General features: G+C 38.3%; 1 protein-coding gene across 1 annotated transcript in view; it reads left to right on the top strand.

The window, feature by feature from the left end:
• LOC149288034 (sodium/potassium-transporting ATPase subunit beta-1-interacting protein 2-like) overlaps window positions 1-14,474 on the top strand; it is a 308,237-nt gene that overhangs the window by 147,087 nt on the left and 146,676 nt on the right. The window contains exon 3 of the mRNA XM_089492144.1: window positions 4,328-4,408. Coding sequence (XP_089348270.1) covers window positions 4,328-4,408 — 81 coding nt within the window. The remainder of the gene's footprint in view (window positions 1-4,327; window positions 4,409-14,474) is intronic.

Below are 14,474 nucleotides of genomic sequence, written 5' to 3'. Positions count from 1 at the left end.
AAGCCTGAATATAAGACGACCCTATAGGAAAAAAGTTTTACCAGTAAATGTTAATTCATGTAAACTATTTTTTTAAATAAAAGCTATGATTGAGAAAAACATTTTGGTTTTATTTCCTTCTATTTTCCAGCCTGCCCCCCCAGTTATGCACATCTGCCCCAGAAATGCCTTATACCCCCTATATGCCACTGTGCCCCATGATATGCCTTTTAACCCTATATGCCACTGTGCAGATATTTTTATATTAGTGTGTAGTATAATGTATATTTCTGAAAATGAACATAAAGGCCCATTTATGGCTTATTTAATAGTGTATGGCTATTAGGAAAAGTAATTCTCTAATTCTCTAAATGAATGCTCCTATTTTATTAGTATTGGTTGTGTGTGCATTTGTGATATTGTGGTTTATTACCAATGTCCTTATTCCTACTATAAAGTAATCATACTGTTCATTTTTAAAGTTAGGGATGCATAAACATACTTGGGAAGCTTTCAGGGTTAGCTTCTTATAGGAGGCAGGAAAGGGTCCAGCTTTGATAAGGGGGTGGGTGGGACCAAACATTGCTTTCTTGCTTGAAGATTAAGGAATTTAGAATTCATGAGAAGCAGGGAAAACCCAAGTGAAACACAAAGTAAAACCCTCTAAGTTCTCAGCTCTGCAAATAAAAACATTTCTGGTAAATACGCATACTATATGTAGATATATATTTCAACGGTTCACACACATTTATCCTCCAGAAAGACCCCTTCACATTCTTAAAAAACTTTTCTAGGTGGCATATGAGCTCAGCTACAGTTAGGTAGTTTAACTAGACAGTAAGCAGAGGCAGCTGGTGATAGAAAAAAGAGCTTTCAGGAGAACAGATAACACTTTTTAAAAAGTCACTTGTTAGACAAACCCTTTTGAACTCGATTGAGATACAATTAAATAAAGAGCAAAATATTTTGGAAACAAATCGATGGCTAATGTGATTTTTTTAGAAGGGAGGGAGAAAGATTTGACAGGTATCTTGAACTTTATGAATAGCAATAATAATGTCAAAAATTACATACATTTTAATTACAGTATTTTAAGTATGCCAGTAGATCCCATATCATTGAATATACAATTGCTCAATAATGTTAGGACACATTAACATTTACTGGTACAGAAGAAGACCTGTACTTACCTGCTTCCACAGCCTGAAACGTCTTGCCGACACTAACTTGGCACCATGTGGGTTTGAGACTGTGACTCCAACGTGGCCAAGGCATGCGAGTGCTCTGCAGTAAGTTACATAGTTACATAGTTACATAGTTACATAGTTATATAGGCTGAAAAAAGACATGCGTCCATCAAGTTCAGCCTTTCCTATATCTGTTAATTTGTTGCTGTTGTTCCAAAAGAAGGCAAAAAAAACCCCGGTTTCTCTCTTTCCAATTTTGCACTAACCAGGTTGTTTTAGACCTCCCATGCTCAATGGCAAACATTTCTTATTTAAGGATACATGAAAAGTCTCTTCCGTCCTTTGTTATTCAGACACCTTTTATTATTAATTTACACATACTAACCTCTCCCATCCTATAAAAGCCTTCTTTACATCCCATCATTCTTAAAGATTACCGTTCATATCTCTTCTTACTTTTCCCTTCAAGATACTACTATGTAAATGCTAAACTTTCTCTTCTCTCATTTCTTTTGTGATATTCCTTTTTTTTTTTTAATGTCCACGTGCGGAAAAGGCGGCATTCCTGTTCTCATGTAACTCATGTTCCACGTCCAGCAGCGTACACAGTCCAGGGGGTCACTATGACTGCTCACATGCTCGCAGAGTAGGGCGCATTCCTAGCCTTATGTACCTCTCGTGCTGCATGCTGGCGGGGGGCTTGTCTTCTCTTCCATTGAGGCCTCCTGATTCAGTACTGATCCTACTACAGGAAGGAAGTAACTAGCCATGAGGGGTGAAGCTTAAATCTGTGACCCTATATAGCCCCTTCTCTTACCTTAGTGCTTGTGTGTTCTAAGCTGTGGTGTCTGTCTTGGTACAGACATAATTTATCCCTACACTTGTATGCTGACTAGCTGACCCCACTTGACCTTGTTTGTACTCCGACTTTTGACATCAGCATGATTTTGGACTACCCTGTCTTTCTCCTGTCCCATGACCTCGGCTTGATTGACCTAAGTGGATCTGTGCCACCTGCCTTCACCTCTGGACTGTCTGACAACGTGTGTTCTACCCTCTGGCTGTTACTGCTTTCGGTTTGCCTGGCCCTTGTGGTCCTATGACACTGCCTTAGGCTCCCAACCTTGCTCCTGACACAGTGCCTAGTAGAGTTGTTCTAACAATACAGACTTGTTCTCTCCTATATAAGGTCAATGCTTTGTGATAATTTTTCACTTTTGACACTAATGGTAATAAACTTCTACTTTTTAGGATACTCTATAACTCATAGACTGAAAAAACAAAGTAAACTACTAGATAACATCAAGTTATTCTTAATTTGGATTCAGAAAATCTTTCCAAAATATTCTCAAGTACATGACAAGAAAAGCTATGACTGTGTGACACCCATAAAAGAGGGGGCATTCTTGTTCAACCATGCATTTTAGCATCAAATGATTTGCTTTGATTTTCTGACGACCACAAATAGAACATTAAAGATCGTAATGTGAAAGAATAAATTATAGAAAAATCGAACATATTTAAGTTATTTATGCTCCTCCTTTAAATGAATCGATTGGCTTGTTTATAAAGTAGCATAGTGATGGAAGAAAATAACTTAATAGAGCATGGGTCCCATCTGTTTTTGACTTATCTTGTTAAAGAAAAGGCTGAATTCAATCCCTTTGCAAATTTTCCCACCTGAGTTCTATTATTATTTTTATTTGATAGCACATTCCTTCTATCTTTATCCAGCCATGCTTGAAACGATTCATCATTTGTTGTTACTGCAGCCATAACCACCTATTTGTCTTTAGCAACTGTACATTTCAGCCATATTTATCATGTAATGTAGGGCTTCACTTTTTGAAAATGACATGTAATATTAGCATCCAATTTACTTTAAAAACATGAAAGAAAAGGGGAGACCTGATAGCATGAGTGCTGGGATTAACTCGTATTACATCATGTTGTTATGATATGTCAAGGTCATGTCTAGAAGGAAGATTTCCTCCTGATGTACTTCTGGTATGGTGGCCTTTCAGTCTTCTTCAAGGGAGTTGCCAAGGCTTCCTGGTACAAGAGTTTTGAAACTGATCCTTATCAACTGCGGTCTGTCCATTTTTCCTGATGAAAAGACTCAAACCTTAACCAGTCTTAACCAGATTCAGAAATGCTATATGCCTGTCCCATGGATGTTTAAATTCTCTCACTGCATTAGCCTTTATGTCTTCAACTGGCAGTCTGTCCAACTTATCTACAACCCTCTAAGTAGAGGATTAACTCTTGTTCTAACATTTACCCCACTTTGAAATAAACGTTGCTCATGTACTTTGTGTAATTAAATGTTTCTATCACACCTCTCTCTCATTTATCCTCCAAGCTATACAAATTGAGATCCATGATTATTATTTATTTTACCAGATTAGTTTTACCCCTCAAGCTATTCACCATTTAAGTATTCTTTTTCAATGTCAATATCTTTCTGGAGATAAGGAGTCACCAGAACTGTACGCAATACTGGAAAGCAGACTTGTGCAAATAAACCAAAAATGATGTGGACAAATGTTTCCATTTCTTTAAGACAACAAATTTAGTTTCCTGCCCTTTTGTGGAGTGCTTTTTCCATTCAGAAACAAAATTTATTGTCAGTTACCCTCACTCATGCTCTCTCTCAATTCTGATTTACTCTCATTTTCTCTTTTGGCCTCTAAATGTCTCTCTACCTTCTCTGCAGACCACTTCTGTGTCCCTGTCTCCTTTACCACAGCTCTGCTTCTTCTCTTGCCTTTTCTTCCACGTTATCAGCTGCGTTAGTCATTTCTCCCTCAGTATTTCTGCAAAAAAGGTGGTGTGTTTGTGCTCACCCTCCCCACTGATTGGAGGAACAGGGGAAAGGGGCCAGAATAGTGCAGACAAATAGTTGCTTCTCTTTCTTTGCAGATCTGTAAAAGGGTGAAGCCACAGTCTGCCCCCACAGATTCTTCCCTGTTCCTCCAATAGGGGGAGAGGGTGTGCTTGGTGGCTCCACCCTTTTGTGGGCCGGCGCCCAAGTCTAATAATGCATTCCTTTTATGGAAAGCTTCATGATATAGGCTGGGTGAGCTGTATGATATCTTGCTAATTTGAAGCCAATCTCATTTCATGAAGTATGAACTACATTTCTCCTTCTGTCTCTGCAGTATGCAACCTGGCTTGTCTTGTGGGTTACTTGGAATGTGTTCATCATCTGTTTCTACCTGGAGGCTGGGGAACTTTCTAAGGTAAGCTACCATCTGGTAACAAGATGTGTGTTCTCCTTTCAGTGATTAAAAAGAATGCTATAGTATGTATCTCAAAGGAATAATCAGCTGATCTTGAATAATAGATTTCTATCTGGGGTCATGCTGTTGAGATCTTTTATTCAAGTTAAACATTTTAAATGTACTTATTATGTGGCAAGTGAGGTGTGTATACTATAAATATTTGAGAAACATGAATATTTTCATTTTTTGTTAGGCAAAGGGTATTTATGTTCCTTTTGATCCCTTTGTTTTGCAACAGTGTTGTCTTGCAGGTAGTGGTTGGGCTAAATGCTGTTCCAATGTGTTTTTATAAGGCATTATTAGTCTTAATAAGGTATGTCACATCAGTTTCTCTAAATACATAAATTCCCACCATATGTTTATATTAATATCAGTTTCACAAGTGTGTTGGTGTACAAAACCTTCTAGCAAAGGGTAGCCTGATTTTGTTATCATTTATTTAACTCAAGTTGTAATAAGGTGATTTCCCTTTAAATAATATTTGCTTTAAAAAAGTCAATTTTCTCTTAACACAGATCAAATAACCCTTTAAGGTTTTTGTGCTACATTAGTTGTCATCATTGGCACATTGGTTATTAGCGAGCCATTCCCATTTTGCATTCATCTCCTGCATTCTCAGCTAAGAATAAATATGACACCAAGCCATACTCATAATTTCCTCTTGTTACAAAATGACATGTCAAAGCTGAAAAATATATTACATTGAATTGGTTTAAAATGGAGAGTAAAACATACCCTTCAGGCAAGTAATGAATTAAAGTATAGCTTTTATAGAGACGACACCGCAGGAGGTGATTTCATAGCATTCTTTTGTATTGGTAAAATTGAAACCTATTAGTATCACTTCAAAGAAGCATAACTCATACTTTCGTTGTATTATATACATATACTGTATATATATATATATATATATATATATATATATATATATATATATATATATATAGTCTCACCAATGGGAAATTTACCATCTCTGTACTCTGCATATTTATCAATCTTGTCAGTTTGTTTATTGTCTTCACAGTAACAAGATGGTTATATATTAGTAAGCTGATGTTTGTGTATAATGACATTAAATTCAATTTGCTGGAAAAGCAACTGCGCTCTAAACTGTACTTTGATATTTAATGATTACTGTTGGACAGTGTATCCAGTTATTTACAGAAGAGAACATTGATATATAAAATATACTGCAAAATCACTGTCAAAGCCCAAGTGCAATCGGTTCTTCTTATGAAACAGAGTGGCTCTCCTTTGGAGTGCAGGGAAATATCCAGTTATCTTTCTTATTAATTAGTAGCGTAAATAATTGAAACCTTCTGAAATGGATACATTATTTGTCATTTATCTATTATCTATGTATTGTACTGGCCATATTCCTGAGAACACACTAGTTTATACGGTGCTTTATCACAGTAAATTGACAAAAAAGTCCAACTAAGCATGCGCACAGGAATACCTATTGCTAATAGCTTTGCGCATATGCACAGCCTACCTGGGACACTTGAAACCTTAGGATATGCAACTGATTTCAACCACCCCATCCCATGTCAGTTGCGTACAATGCACTGGACTTTCATGTCAACAGCTAAGCCACATTCCCCTGGTTTCCAAAATTTGAGAATTTTTAGGAGGTTTTACTTAGAATTATTGTTTATTAAGATGTGATCTGGATTTAACACACACCTAAATTCACACATATAATGCTGTTCACACAGATGTTAAGTGGGCATAAAGATCGTATGAGTTTTTCTTTTAAATTAAAAACTGTGCATGTACAATAATCAGAGCTACATATGTTTTTCTGCTAAACTGCTTCTATGTAGTAATGTGCTGTATTATAAACTAATAACAATAACCATAAAGGTGTAAGCGCACATGCCCCAATACACAACCTTAGAGTAAATATGTATATATACTTGCATAAATTATAAACTGCTTATTTTGTTATAGGTCTTAAAAACTTTTTATTGAGTGCATTTTTAAGCCTGTGTTAGCCAAAAGCATTTAGAAATTACACACTGGTCTGAAAGAAGAAGTTTATAAAATATTTAGGAGTGGATGGGGCTACTTTTAAATTTCTCCCATGTTACTGTCTATGGCACCTCTGAATAAGCGACCCATTAGACATGCATAATTGTATGTGTTTTTATGAATCAAACGCATGGAAAGAAATATAATATGCTTTTTTGTGTATTGCAAGTCAACTCATGCCAATACTGGAAAATGTAACATTTACACTTAACACGTATTGTTCTTGCTTTAATCTTATTCTGAACAATTCATGCATTAAAATGATTACTTTCTACACAAACATCCGTAACATGCTTCACACTCAGTACAGACTACTGACATAGTGTAGCATTTTCTTTAATGTTAGCAAAACAGTTGTAGTAAGCACAGCTACAGAAAGCTTTCTGGTGGCCCCTCTGAAACAGTGAGAGTTTCTGGGGGTTTTTTTATTATTATTTTGTATAGTACAGATATAGAGTTGTACATTTAAGTAAAATAACGTCTGCCCATGGATACTCAATAATTGGCAGCCATAGGAAGTCACAGAGCCTTAGAATGTTTTACCCATTTGTGTGACCTGGATGGAAACAGGTCACCCAGCTGGTGTCATCGCTGGGATTGTTGTAAGTATTTTGCATAGAAAAGATCAGGCATGTCAAAACTGATCTGCGGCTGTTATATGTTTACATTAAAACAACTTCACTGATTTGAAGAACATACTATGTTGCTGGTTCCATCTTTTTTGTGTGGCATTTTTCATTGTGATTTGAGTGGAAGTGCCTTTCTATGATTAATATGGATACTGCAGATGCATTTGTATCAAACCTGTATTGAGTTCTGCAGCATTATACATACCGGTTTATGCAAGTTCATGTTTATTATTTTGTCGCTCAGGCCTGAAACTCCATTGAAATTAATTACATTGTAAACGTTGAATAGTGCTCCGTGATGTACATTTTAACTTCACATTAAGGACATTAAGTAATGGAATAGTGTCCACATTATTTTGGTCATATAGTGTGTGTGTATATGTATATATATATATATATATATATATATATATATATACACACACATATGTATGTATATATATATATATATATATATATATATATATATATATATATATATATATAGATGATTTTGTAAGGTGGATTTGATTAATTAAATTTGATTAAATTGGATTTTTCGTTATTGCTTGTGTGCCTTTTTAATGTACACTGTACAAAAGAAACAAAGATGAATTTAGGCCAGTATGTTCTTCCACAGTGTTTCTTCATAACAAGTAATGAAATCTTCACATTTAACCTCTATTTTGGGGAGTATATTCTCATTTTTGATAACTCCGCAGACACTTAGCTTTTTATTATCCTGTCGAAGGAAAAGGAGATGAAAGCCTTTTATATATAATAGAATTCCTCACATTGCACCTAAAAGTGAATAGAATAGAGTGAGGAAGAGAGAGAGAGAGCGAGAGAAAAAACTTTGATCTTTAAATATGTTTTTCTCTTTTTACAATTATCAGTCATTTCAAAAAGGAGGTTCATTAAATGCAGTGGTTAAGGGTGCTGAAGGACCCTGCCTATAAGGAAACTTTTTATATATAGATTGAATTGCTACATTTAGTGAAAACTATGTTTAATATGACTCCATTTACTCATTTACTCAGCGCTACGGAATTTGATGGCGCTATATAAAACAAATAATAATAATGTACTGTTTACATGAAAGAATGAGTTCAAGTACCAGATATCCAATCAAGAGGTAAAGGAAAATAAAGGTACTAAACTCAACCAATAATAGCCACGCCCCCTCTGTTGAGCCCTTGGGTAGGTGTGGCTGGCTGACCTGGGTAGTGACAGGATTGACCCGTCTGAGTTTGAGGGCAGAGCTTAAGAAGAGGTAAATAAAAGGATAGGTCTCCTTCGTGGCCATGGCTGCTTTACCATGTCTGTGGTTCTGTTTTGCTGTGTTTTTCTTCTTTCTCATTTAATTTTCACAACTTATATATTGTAAAATACCTAGGAACTGATCTCAAATATCCATGCACCAGCCAGGCTCTGAGCCTTCCATAGAAACCACCCTAGATGCCCCCAGGTATCTGTAAGGCCCCGAGGCCTGCTCGGAGCAGGGGTCTCCTTACCTGCCGTGGTACCTTTTTGATAAGTGTTACCGCCTACTTCCAATCTTTTGAAACTACTCCTGTCAGTAATGACTTGTTAAATAAGTCTGCTAAAGGGTTAACTTTGGGTGTATCCCGTTTGGTCCCATGGATTTGTTGGTTTTTCTTTAGAGAGTCTCAAGTAGAACTTCTTCCTCTGCAAACACGCAAGCTTTACATACTGTATATCCTTGTTTCTTCTTTGTAATTGAGGCATTTTCCTTTCACCTTCCTCTGTAGAAACGAAAGTATTTATGCAGTCAGCTAGATCTTTATCATCATTGACAGTATATTACGCCCTTCATTTGTCTTTATTTATTATTTTTTTTAGTTTTTCTCCTTTTACTTGTATATTTTTATTGTATTACCTTTTTTGGTTAACCTGGCAATTTTCTCCACCATGAGTTTTGACACAAATATCATTAACAGTAAAGGTTTATTTTCAGATAAATATAGGTGTATAATATTTATGTATATTATGATAGCCAGGGGGAGATTACATTTTCATATCTGGGAACTCCTTTCTCTTTCTTCAGACAGGGGAGCAGCATTTGACCACAGCCTCACCCACTTAAGTGAGGGAGTTTAAACATAAAAGGATAGGCAGGGCTGCCATCAGTTGGTTCTACCGGTAGTGATGTACCAGGCCAGGCTGCCCTTGCTCTGTCACCTGAGAGAGCAGGGAGACAGGGCTCCCTGTTTAGCTTCAGGGAGGTGGGGACCCCTGCTTAAGCTAGGCTGTCGCTGCCGGACGCATTTCCCAAGGCCATACACGAGTCTGAGCGTGGGAATATTATGTAATTTCCCTGCACTCAGACATAGCGAGTGAGGACCTTGAGGGTGCAGAAGAGCTGACACCAGCCTATGCCCTCCTGAGCCAATAAGGGCAGGTTGTATGAGTAAGTGTAAATAAGTATGTTAGTTTGTGAAAGTATGTTGCTGTATGTTGGCATGTGTGTAAGTTAGGATGTTAGGCTGTGTAAGCATGTTACTTGGGAGTCTCAACCATATGTCTCGCAGGGGAGTCCTGTCATTTTATTATGGCACTGAGTATACAGGCAGTGGTGCAGTAGCTTGCACAGAGATGCATTGGATAAGAAGAGGAGTAATGTGTGTGTATTTGTGTATGTGTCTGTAAGTGTACTGTTGTCAGTATGTATTGTAGGGGACAGCTCACGCATGGGGCGGCAATGACAGTATTCACACAGGTTTCAAAAGTCAAGCGTGTTTATTTAGATGCTGTAGGCACAGAGCACCTTGAAAATAAAACAAACTCTAAGCCTGTCCAGCTCTAACTAAACATCCGGATACCTCTCTACAAGCCTAAGGTCTGGCACAAAGCAAAGTAACAGGTTTTGCATGGGTAAAGCTTCATACCTGGTGGGCTGCAGCGCTGGCTGTAGCTGCTCCCTGCCTCAGTCCCTCCTCCCCCTGCAAACCCAACAGCCCTCTCTTTTAAGGCTTCCTCCCCAGTAATGAGCATAGGAAGCCTCACCTGATGGCTCCTGGGTTTGCTACCGTGCCTGGCTGAGGAAACCAGGTGAGATATATATCCCATCCACCACTTTCCCATACACTTTACCACAGTATGTAAAGTGTTAGAGTCAATGTCTGTGTTTTATATGTAATATACGCACTAACTCTAACACTATACATTCTGCTATGCCCTCAACTAGAGAAGAATACATAGTTATTTTAATTTATATGTCAGGCCATTTGACTTGATATTACAAATACCTGAACATTAATCCACTAGTAGGTTACTGATAAAGTCATGTGGTGAAGGACCGGTGCGGTCCAGGTTGAAAGGGCTGTTCTAAACTATTTTAAACCGGCACAGGGAGAAAGGAATATATCCAGGTCACATTATGTACATGATCCCGCAGTGAAACCGAGCCTCCGTACGGGAAGGACAGAGGGGGTATGTATGTTTGGGATAAGTGTATGTGAACGTCAATGTCTATGCATAAGTGTATGTGAGCATGAATGTGTGTATATGTGTATGGGAGCATGAATGTATGTATATGTGTATGGGAGCATGGATGTCTTTGTATAAGTGTGTGTGTGCATGGATGTGTAAGTGTTTTTGTGTGAGCATGGATGTGTGTCTTACCATGAGATGTGTGAAAGGGAGTGTGTGTGTGTTCGAATGATTGTGTACAAGTGGATTAGTGAGTTTGAATAAGTGTGTGTTAGCATGTGTAATTTGTGTAAGTGTGTTTACATATGTGTGTCAGAGTGTATGTTAGAGGGGGTGGGCAAGGGGCAATGATGGCACAGACAAGCTGTTTGGGGGTTATGATGGCACTACTAAACTGATTGGGGCAAAGGCACTCATAAGAGGTTTAGGGCAAATGTGGCACTGTGGGACATGTTGCTTGGTGAAGTTGGGGGCCCCAACTTAGCTACGTCCCTGATTATAGCTGAACCCTTTTTGGAGGGCCCATTTGAAGTAACCAACAGAAGTGGGCTATGAATGGAGCAAAACAGTCGGTGCTTATGCTGCTCTGATTTAAGAATTTGTGAATTTTACTTGCAAACTTATGGAAAAACCGGTGTCTATACTAACAACCTACGTATGCAGACTTGCCTCCAAGTCTGAACGTGTCCATCCTTCCCATAGCAATCAGATTCATATGTCATGTAAAAAAGAGGCTTAAGGTATAGCACACAGAATGAGCTCATCACTGAGGGTAGATTCATACTATTGAGAAATGGCATTGCATAAACAATTGAGCAATGAGCTTGTCAAGATACATGATATGATAGATGGACAATCCTGTAATAGCTCTATTATAGACTGGGTGAAAATCTGTCAACTTGTATTTTACATACTTCAGTCAATGAAGTTAACATTTCTAAACCTCTGACATAGTTCCATTAAGGAGATGTTCTTTGGATATTCCAATAAGTATGCCAGTGAAGTTACATCTTTTACCATCTCAGCCCCTCAGGCAGCTAACTATAAGGAAGTAATTCCAGCAGACACTAATCCGAACACTAAACTTGTCTTAATAGGTATTTATCATTCATGACATTATTAGATACTTTTTACCCCATTGCCTTCCTTTTTTTTACCAGGCTCATTTATCAATTAACAGGGTTTCCCAAAGCCATTCTAACAATATAGACAGAGTAATAGAGGAAATAAATCGAGTCTGAAAAAGCCTGCAGGAAATGTTAATTAAATAAGTCTGGGACTTCCATCATCATGATTACCCAGCATCCTCATGGTATGTAAGGGATGCTATCATCAAAACAATATTAGGTACATTGAAATATATTTTGTTGAATGTTTCAGTATAAATGGATCCAACAGAAAATTGTGTGAGATTGTGTGAGATTCTTAGTTTTCTGTTCTCATTTTAGATTTTGCATTGTGTTTACATTACCAGATTTTTCATATAGGTACTTGCATCCAATAAAAGTAAAGGAACAGGTATGTGTTTTTATGTCTGTTAGTTTGACAAGAGCTGGGCACTTCCAGTGTTTCAGGAAGTGTAGCATGCACTACAACATTCTGAGTAGTCATGTGAGGTATATGTTACAATGCTTTTGATATATATTCACTAAAAACACAGGAACAAGGCTCATTCAGGAGTTTCCTTATGCTAAAAGTGATGTTTTCCCTCCATTTTTGAGATGGGAAATTTTCTCACAGTTCACTCATGACTAAAAATATTACATATACCGTATTGGCTTGATTATAGGCCGCACCCTAAAAGTTAGGTGCTTTTTTAAAGAAAAATGTTGATTCTTAGTGTAATAGATATGCTGCCACTCTGCCCTCCCCCAAGATATGCTGCCACTCTGCCCCCAAGATGTGCCCCCCCTAGACTTACCGGTGCAGACTCCCGGGTGTCTTGCGGGGCCGGCGGGAGACATCTATGCAATACGCGAATACAACTTCCGGTGCCGGCACTTCCGCATGTAAAAGCGCATCGCGCAGACGTTCACCCTGTGGGAATTCCCGGCAAGGGATATTGTTAAAGCAAATCGAGCAGACGTGCCGGAAGTGGAGGTTGTTTCCGTGCATCGCCGCAGCCGGTGAACGTCTGCACGATGCACTTAGACAACCTCCCGTGCCGACACCCGCCCCCCCCCGTGGAAATTGCAGGCAGGGGAGGCTGTCTCAGCGTATCGGAGAGTAGGATGCAGGTCCTCTGCAGCGCTGCGGGGGATCTGTATCCTAACCCTGCCCGGCACCTGGAACTGCATGTCCCGGGCGTCGGGCAATATGAATTGCACAATCCTGCCCTAAACCCCAAATATAGGTAGTGCGGCCTATATTCGGGTAAATACGGTATATCATATTCCCCAGCTTCCCTATGCTCTGTAGAGCTGTCTAAGTGGTTGCACACTTTTTAATGCCTTAACCATCTATTTATATGAATGGTTGCCCACGAGGCTCATATTCACTTCTGAAGTTGAATAGTCAAGCTGATGGTTAACTCAACAGACCAGACTCAACTGAGGTTGCATGGCCTCTTATGCAAAACAGCTAGCATATTCAGTAAAATATGAGTTGTTTGCAAGTACCTACAACTACAAAGAAGGAAAGAGGGTATAGATTGATAAAGGGGAATAAAGAGAGAGAGAGGGAAGAAAGAAAGAGAGAAGAAAACAAAGGATGCCATTTTAATGATGGGCATATGCGCTACAATACTACTAATAATGCAATGTTTAAAACATCAATATATAATATTTTAGGAATATATTAATTTAAATGTTAACTAAAATAATATAACTAGGGTTGAGGGTTAACAAGACAATGTAACTTACTGGAATCCAGCAATAAAGCCAACAATTTCTACATAAGTTAATAGCAATGCTAGTTGAAAATTCATATAATTACCCTATCTGTCAATTAATTCTTCCTTCTAATGCTTTTTCAAATCAACATAATTGATCTTAATACCTTTCTAGTGCCATTGATGCATATTTAGTTGCCATGATGTCAAAAATAGCAATCACTCAGCTGCTATGCGGAACATGTATAAGTGTGTAGAGAATGACATATTTATCACAAGGGCTGCTTAGTTTAGGCCATTATATGAAACTGCATTTCAGATAGTAGTGCATGACTGAATAAATCTTGGTGGAAATTGGCTTTTGGCTCAGGCTTCCTTGGGGATTCTCCTGCTCAACTTTTTGATCTCTGTACACTTTTGTCTCTGGTAGTGTGGTAAGGGGCATTGACTAGTGGTCAGTGCTTAACCAGTGCTTTTTATGTCACTGTTTAAGGTAGATATTTATATAAAGAATAATTTATTTATATAGTAGATTTAACCAAGGCCCTCCTTACTTTTTGTTTCTGTTACCCTCTGTTGTCCTGTAATGCAATGCTTGTTATGAGAGCAAGGACACTGCTGAAATAGTCTGCCCTAGAGGAAGGCATCATCCTTTTTTTGCTCACTTGCACCATTACAGAGGAGACCTCTCCATAAGCATATCAGGACAGTTCAGACCCAAAATGCATGGAAAGCCTCCCCTGCACGAGCAACCACAGACATTTGTCTCTCATCAGCCTCTCATAGGCCTCATCAGTGTGGTATGGCTGAGCCAGAGACCACCTGTTCTACATACTCTGTGTTTATTGTGGTTTATGTATGGAAATGGCATAGGTTGTTTTGGCTTTCTTTTGTAGTTTCATTTTACTTACAGCTGCAGAAGCTTAGGGCTATTTTATTTTATTTTATACTCTTACTCTCTTATCTCTCACACTCATCATTCGCTTTCTCTCAATGTCTCCCTACCTTCTCCGCCGACCAGTTCCGTATCCCTGTCTCTCTTCTCTTGCCCCTTCTTGTTTTTCTGTCTCTCCTTTGTCTCCTTTGTTCGTCCACTCCC

This window comes from Sceloporus occidentalis, unplaced genomic scaffold, assembly GCF_023333645.1.
Source record: "Sceloporus occidentalis isolate IW3139 unplaced genomic scaffold, rSceOcc1.0.p SCAF_54, whole genome shotgun sequence".
NCBI classification, from domain to species: domain Eukaryota; kingdom Metazoa; phylum Chordata; class Lepidosauria; order Squamata; family Phrynosomatidae; genus Sceloporus; species Sceloporus occidentalis.
This window is presented reverse-complemented; position numbering and strand designations above follow the sequence as displayed.